Source organism: Mercenaria mercenaria, unplaced genomic scaffold, assembly GCF_021730395.1.
Source record: "Mercenaria mercenaria strain notata unplaced genomic scaffold, MADL_Memer_1 contig_2840, whole genome shotgun sequence".
In the NCBI taxonomy this organism is placed as follows: domain Eukaryota; kingdom Metazoa; phylum Mollusca; class Bivalvia; order Venerida; family Veneridae; genus Mercenaria; species Mercenaria mercenaria.
In genome coordinates this window covers 28,552-36,691 of record NW_026460924.1, presented here as the reverse complement: position 1 = coordinate 36,691, position 8,140 = coordinate 28,552, and the positions used below count along the sequence as shown (strand labels likewise).

Genomic DNA, 8,140 nt, shown 5'->3' with positions numbered 1-8,140 from the left:
AATTTTCTCACTTCGAGGTGAGATATATTCCATATTCACGAAAAACAAACAAATTTTCTTTTTATTTTATGCTCAATTACGTTGAGAAATGCATTTTGCAACTGTTTTAATCTCAGCGCGGGAAACAGACGCGCGTAAACAGACATGACGTCAGACGTGATGTGACGTTATAAAGACGCATGCAACAAAGTTCCATTTTGTTTTATATTTTGCTGCATAACGGTTTGAAATTCTCTTTAAGTAAAATAATTTGAATCGAGAAATATACTATAAAGAACAAAACGCAACTATAATTTCCATCCTGTTTTAAGCAAATAATTTAAAATTCATACACAATGTATGAGGGGGCGGAGCTCATATCTCTTACAGTGTGAAAATATAGATTTCATATTTTCACAGTGTGAGCGATGAGATATGAAAATATTTAACTGATAGAATACAGTATTTCATTAGTTAGCATAAAATAAAATTTCTGTTTCTACATAAATCTGTACTGGAAGTATTAACTTGTTTCAAATACTCAGTAAGTATTTGTACCTTCTCTGAGAACGGAGTATTTTATCCAAAAGAAAAAAAGAAGGGAAAACCAGCAAATGATTATCTTGAAATTGTGGGATAAAAGTAAACTACAACTTTGAATGCAGTCATTGGATATAACATTTTAAACTGACTGCATACTACAAGGTTGTATGTAAAATGTATCATTTCGGCTTATTTTGATATATCAGTACAGGTAATATAAACTTATCATGTTTGGCAAATCAAATATATCAGATACAGACCGTGTGCAAAGTAGCTCAGGTGACATCCATCCCAGGCAAAAACGGTAATTACAGTACTTGAAACCCGAAAACTATTGAACCGCTATCAGTTTCGTAAAATGATAGAGAATTATCCAATCCTGAAATTAGATTTCTAGTTCAGTGTGTAAATAAGAGCAATACTAAACTTTTTTAAGGCATTTACCATTATATCCTGATCGAGGATAGATATATATGTTTTGACAAAGGTAAGTCATATGATATATTTGTTAGTTTATAACCGTGCTTTTAAGTATACAGTATTTAGCTTTCATACCAAGATTTTAGAAAATTGATGCATATATGACTAAAGTTGACAAAACACCCTATAAAAAATGATGATGATGAAAATATTAAATATTATTCTTGCTTAATGTGTAGACACCTTGTTAACAAGTATCAGCAGGTTCGTATCACACGAATGAAACCTAGGGTAATACAAACCGAACGACACTGGCTGCATAACTTGACAAAATTTCATTTTCTTCCCGATGTGATCAAGTTTAGTAACTATAAATCACCAACGAATATTTCTATATTTTTTCGCTATGATGATATCGAGTGAGTCTCATAGTTATCATGACTCTTGCTAGTGATGAAGACATCATGTCCCACTGGTACACTTTCCTATTTGTCTTTCTTGAATATTGCTAAGAAGTATCCGTGGCCGTAGCGAGAGACTAAATTTTATCGAGTTAAATGAGTACGCGCGTTTGTTCGTGGTTGTAAGGTAACTTCGAACGGTAAAGGCAAAGTGCCGACAGGGGTTAGTTTGGCATGTTGTTTCAATAGGAAGGTTTGTGGGGGCTCTCCCAGGAAAAAATAGGATATATGTTATGAAAAACACACTTTGGTATATGCTGTTTTTATATAAAACAGGAACATTTTCCTTTACAGAAATTGTGTTCCTGGCTGGTCACATGTCAGATTACCCCACCCACTTTAAATGTGAATATCTATAAAAGTAAGTCAAAACTGGTAACAGTAACACTTGTTAATGAAACTTAATACATGTAGGTATATTACCACAAAGTATAAATAAAATCAAAAAACATTTTGCGCAGACACCTAACTGGGACACCACCCCCCCCCCCCCCCCCCTTTTAATGACACTGCAACTTATTCCCATATTACCAAGTAATGTGATCCAACATAAAAACTTACTTTGCGGCATTCATTACGGTTCATACATTGTCAGATAATGTTTCCACCGTATTGTAGATACTGTTTCATTTAGCGTGATTGTGCTACTTAATGAGTAACATTTTTTTGACTGCAAATTTATTTATTTTACTTGATTTATATTTGGTTAATCTTTTGAAGATTACTAAAATTTCTTTACTTGCCTGTCTGAATCATGAAATGATGTCAAAATATGTCAACATTGTTATAGTGGTAAAATCATTTGTTGAAAATTACTCACTGTACTAATAAACTTCATTAAAGAATGTGAGTGGGTAGTAGGATGGAAGGTAGCCTTCAGTGCTATAAACGGATTTTCAATTTTAATTACAGTCAAACTTACCTGAGAGACCACGTCTAATCCACTTGCATTAAGATTATCTGAAATGCGCGCACCGACTGAAGTATGGTACTGAAATATCTCGCAAACATCATACAATTGTAATGTCATATCGTGTATTTACGCTGATGTCTATTCCATATTTTATACAACATACCTATTCGAAAATGGAAATTGAAAACATAGTTACTAAACCGAGATTATAGACACCACTGGAAAGCCTGGTAATTCATACATCTCATCTTTGTTAATCACTCGCGTATTTTAGCATTGCGTCCATGCAGAAAACGACTCGGCAGTAACATCGAATAATGGCGATAACACGTAGCATTCATTTTCTTTTTTATACCATTTCCTGTTTCGATTCAAAATTTGATAAAAAATTGTTTCGAAAATTTAAACACGGACAGCAAATCATTAGTTCATCGTATGCGCAGAAAACCAAAATGACTATTTTGCGCATGAGAGATATCAGACTAGATTTTCAACTGATCGTCTCTGACAAATGTTTCCTGAAAATTGTACATTTTCTTATTCAGCATTTATATATATTTGTTTACACTTGACCATTTAAAACAATTCTTCGTATATTGATACGGGTCCACTTTGCTTCATACAGCAACGGCTGAAGAGTGTTATTCATAAACCTTAAACTTATCCTCTTCATATTTTAATATATAGCGGTTTTGAAAAAGTCCAGTCTACAAGAATTCCACTGTCACGGTGTCAACCATGTCTAGTAGAATCGTAACTGATCGTGTAAGAGCTACAAGCGCCAAAGGAGTGAGCGTGGAGGAATCTCAAGCTGGATACACTATCTGGGCAAAAACATAAGAGCAGGTATTTCACAGAGAATTTATTCTGTTATTACAGATATCAAAGAACAAAAAGGATATGTGCTGGTATGAATTTCAGAGTATATAAAGATAGTTTGCATGTTTTAAATTACAAGTGAAATAGCTGCGCATCTATAGATCACGCGTAGTAAGATACAGCAAAACACACATGCATTAAAACAGGCACAAAAGTGCCTTATTTAAAGAGCATGTAATTAATTGCAGGAATATAAGGAGGCGGGTGTCACATTTCAATCGAAAGTATCAGAATACTTAAGTTCTTGTATCTCACCGGAAGAACGAGCAGACGTTCGAATCATTGATGTAGGTGCAGGGACAGGTAGCCTCGCAAAACATGTAAGGATTTTGTTTCATTATTTTTTTTCAAACATGGTTATGCTGTATATAATTTCTATTCTAATACGTCTTTTATGTAAACAAGTTGCTGAAATAGGGAAGCGCTTTTAGTATGACGCCAAATAAAGTAGGTTGACGTGACGTACTAAACTATACAATGTGCGTGAATTATATCATTCCGCTTCTGAAACATCTTTTATATAGTAGCACCCTTTCTCGCGATACGACGTAGGATTTCCGTATTTTAACGGAAATGTGCATGTACTCTTCATATTAGAATAATAAATATTGCATTAACATAACTTTATTACAGCTAATCCAAATCGGATTTCGGCATATTGATGCTCTAGATCCTTCAGAAGATATGTTGAAGGAAGCAAGAAAGTACGATCTTTATGAAAGTTATTACATAGAATTTCTGTCAAAGAATCCTACAACAATACCTGCAGGTAAGTATACATTGATGTACATCATATTTGCCATGAAATGCAACCCTGTAACAATCAAATGACTATTTAGTCATTTAAATGAAACCATCGGATGTTTCTCTCTGCATCTAATATGGATAAGACAGGCTGTTACTGCGTAACATACTGCCATCAATGTAAAATCGTTCGTTAACCTTTACAGATAACTATAGATTACATTCTAGCATAAAACTGCTATTTTGTCATTTTTAAGTTGTGTTTTAACAGAAGAGTAAACTTTCGTTAACAAAGAGATTCTCGCGCTTGTAAAAACATGCTGTTAACACACTTTTTTTATATTTATCCTGTCACTTGCAGTATTTTCGACCCGATGTCAGGGTGCCGTATATCTTTCTTGATATACCGTCAGTTGACACGTGACCAGTGATATACGGTCAGTTGATCATGTGACCTTATGATCGATATTGTTGTCGTAAGAAATTTTGCATTGAAACCATCACCATTGTGTTGGAAATGTCCGAACTAAGAAAATAGAGTGGTCAAATTATGAGTTTTTATTCAAAAACGAAGAAGTTATTGCGATTTTTAATTGTAACCACATTACTGTGTCGGTGATTACGTCATTATATAAGTGACGTCATTACGAATATGACGTCATTAAAACGGTTGTCGCACACTTATTTTTGTAAAATAAATTGCCAAATATTGGAAAATGAAGTAATGACAAGATAAATAGAACAATAGGTTAGTGCCTAAGATGGAGAAAGTTTATCTGGCTCGGCTCCGGACGTTATCTGGTTCGCCTTCGGCTCACCCGATAACCTCTTCCACCTCGCCAGATAAACTTTCTCATCTACGGCACTAGCCTATTATTCTCTATATGTGCGTTCCATGGCAAAGCGTAAGGTACTGCGGCCCCATGACGGATAATTCGAAAGAAATGACGTCAACTTGATCAGACATCGCTGACGTTCCCGCGCATTTCATGGACATTTAATGACGTTGGTGGGCAATATATCCATTATATTTTTGCTTTTATACATGTTTTGTGCTAGAATAACGTTAGCGCATGTTAATTTCGTGTTATAACATTTTTAGAATCCCTCGGGGATACGTTTGTACCCTCACGGGTTCGGCTACCAACAAATCCCTTGGGAATCTGTAGATGTCACTACACGAAATAAACATGCGTTATTCTGAATAAAAATGTAACCAAATGAATAACAATAAAGTTCATGTATTTTTTCATCAGATCATCTTCCATGTCAATATTCGATACCCATTTTTAAGCATTTATTACAGTCAGACAGTGTGAGAGAAACACATCATTACATATTGTTGCATGGTTAAACACATTATTTTTAAGAGACTGTCTGTATCATCGGGCGGTGAACCCTCATACCTTAAAGAGGCATCTGAACCTGCATTTAATCTGCTGTACATTCCCTCAAAATTGTAACGCAGTCATAATAGGTCGGATTGCTCTGGCAACAGGGGTCTATATTATTAATTATTGGGTTTGTTACTGACCCTCTGCGGAAATATGTAGGGTCAGTATGCTTTATAGAGGGCGAGGCGAAGAGGGTCAGTAACAAATCCAATAATTGATTTGTTTTATCGACCACTTAATTACTTCTCCCGGGCAGTAGGATAGCTCCCTCATTCATTGAATAGTTACGGTGCCCCTAAAGTGACATGTTACGCACTTTTTTTCCACTTAGGTAATGTGAGACTTTTTTTTATTTCATTTAAACGAAATGATTTCGTTATTACTATTTCGTTTAAACGAATTAGTTATTTCGTTTAAACGAAATAACTAATTACTAGGATAATAGAATTGAATGTTTCAGTATTAACACTATTCCAACAATATAGCAGTTATATTCCAGATTTGTTTACTGGGCTAATAAGCCAAAAAGTTAAACATAAAACTGTGAAAATGAATTAAGGATCGAAATGTCTGAACGGGAAAAAAGGACAGAAGTCTTTACATTGTGTTAAAGACAAGTTTTTTCTTGTTCGTTGTATAGTTTCAAAGTATACTTTGCAAAGAGATTTTCCCAGATTTATTCGTAAGTAAGTTAACCCACATATTAGGTCATGATTGTCGAGTTTTCATTATACTATTAAAGTTTAAAACATAACATACAATGCTAAATACATGTAGTAGTTTATTATAAAAAATATATCATAATTAAAAGACTTATCCATTCAAACTGTTGACAACATTATAAAATTCTTTCACTGGTTATAGGTGCAGATGGGAATTTCCGGCCTCGAGGGTAACTGTTTAGGCGGTAACGAGGTTCCTACCGAGTTACCACCTAAACAGTTACCCGAGAGCCGGATATTCCCATCTGCACCTATAACCAGTGACAGAATCTTTTTCTTGCATACCGATATCAAGATATAATAATAAAGATAAAATCAGTCGAACGGCTTTCTTTTTAGAACTATTTCTTATAGCAGCGTATTTAAACAAAGCGCGGGAAATCAACGTCCGTAAACAGGAAAGACGTCATGACGTTTAAAAGACAAATAACACTGTTTAGTTCCGGTTTTGTTTTATCAGTTCCAGCGTAACGTTATGAATTTTTGATAAAATAACGTGTTTTGAATCGAGAAATACACTATCAAGAACAAAGAGGAACTGTCAAGGTATTGGATTTTTATTCCGTTTTTCGAAATAAAATATAAATAACTACATAAATCTTCTACATAGATGTAGTTCGTAATACGTCATTTAAAGCACGAGAGTCATCTTACACCCCGGGGTGTAAGATGGATTTTTCCAGCACCGGTAAAAATACCGGAAATCCCCGTCTGGTATGCAAGAAGGTATGTTGTTTAGCCTTCCTTTGGCAATTGGTCCTCATGAATTTCCCGCAGCCGAACAGAGGTTAGATTTAAAGATATAAAAGTAGCTCCGTTGTTGTGCGAACCCGTTCGACCTAAACGTCACAAGTTAAATAAATTTCATATGGAAGAAGATATGTCCTTCTTATTGCGATAATCATCAATATATTTATTGTATTTCTATATTTTGCAGACACGTACGATGCTCTAGTTGGCAGTGGTATCTATGGCGAGGCTGCCCATGTGCCAAGTGAAGCTTTATTTGAAATGATAAGGCTTGTTAAACCAGGTAACTTAAACTAGTGCTAAAATGAAGAATTTGATTCTAACATGGCTGGATTTGATTGCCAGTTAAACAAAGAAGCTCAAGCTGTATATTTAACGCCCTCGTGGTTCAATTCCTACGCATCTGAACTCAGGACCGTGGTAAATTAGACGATAAATCACAAGAAGGCCTTGATTGTTTTCATTCTGACATGCTCATTGAAATATTTTAATATATATTATGCTGGACTTCATTTACCCGAGGAGTAATAAACCGGACGTCATATAACGTTGCTATAAATTATTTCTTTACTAATGTTTTTTCCTTTTATATAAAACACTTCATGAATGTAAATGTTAAGAGATGAGCAATGTGAGGATTATAAGGACATGTATACTTACAGGTGGGTACATTGTTCTGACAACAAGACATCATCTTGTGACTGACGGAATTGCTTATACAGATCTTGAGCCTCTGATGGACAAATTGGAGACGGATGGAAGGTGGAGGAAGATATCACGTGACATATATTCCGGATGTTATTACGATCTAGATGGAATAATTTGGTGCTATCAAGTTTTGTGAATGTTGATACGCGGTTGACCTCGTCATAAAATGTAATATTACAAATATTATCACCTGTAGCACAATTATTCATATACAAGCGACTAATATAAACAGCTTAAATATTCACATAATCTTAAAAGTATATAGCCTTCGCATATACAAAACAATATCTAAATTAAATTTTCAAAATAGATTGCAGTGTTGATGAATGTATAAAAAAAACCCACACATTAACAAATTTGGAGAATATTTCCTCATTCATTTGGCTTATTGTAGTTGCGTAAATAAAGATTGTCATAACCTTAATTTTAATTTACAAATGTAAGTACTTTGTCAAGTGTGAAAATAGCAAATTTGTACACCAGAACATGATGACTTTTGCGTATCAGAATATTTGTTCAAATATATCAATATTAGCAAGTAGTAAATAGTTTATAATTCTTTCAAAATCCTCAGATAACCTTTGAGCAGAGATATGAATGCGAATTAAAATGTTTAATCTTTGCTGG

At 34.4% G+C, this 8,140-nt stretch overlaps 1 protein-coding gene across 2 annotated transcripts; it reads left to right on the top strand.

Moving 5' to 3' along the window:
• The first annotated feature begins 894 nt into the window (after positions 1–894).
• Positions 895–8,140, top strand: LOC128552484 (uncharacterized). 2 transcript variants are annotated; one of them, XM_053533532.1, is made up of 6 exons: positions 895–1,009; positions 3,004–3,162; positions 3,384–3,515; positions 3,829–3,964; positions 6,993–7,088; positions 7,468–8,138. In XM_053533532.1, exons 4-6 carry the CDS (start codon positions 3,880–3,882, stop codon positions 7,647–7,649), a joined length of 363 nt encoding a protein of 120 aa, XP_053389507.1. In that variant the 5' UTR covers positions 895–1,009; positions 3,004–3,162; positions 3,384–3,515; positions 3,829–3,879; the 3' UTR covers positions 7,650–8,138. The 2 variants fall into 2 exon arrangements, with proteins under 2 accessions (XP_053389507.1, XP_053389508.1); XM_053533533.1 differs by lacking the exon at positions 3,384–3,515 and having other exon boundaries at positions 7,468–8,140.

Excerpts from the sequence above, each read along its gene's own strand:
- LOC128552484 (XM_053533533.1), top strand. The coding sequence starts at position 3,880 with ATGTTGAAGGAAGCAAGAAAGTACGATCTTTATGAAAGTTATTACATA. Across the intron at positions 3,965-6,992 it reads TCCTACAACAATACCTGCAG|ACACGTACGATGCTCTAGTT; the intron begins GTAAGTATACAT and ends TATATTTTGCAG. Across the intron at positions 7,089-7,467 it reads GATAAGGCTTGTTAAACCAG|GTGGGTACATTGTTCTGACA; the intron begins GTAACTTAAACT and ends GTATACTTACAG.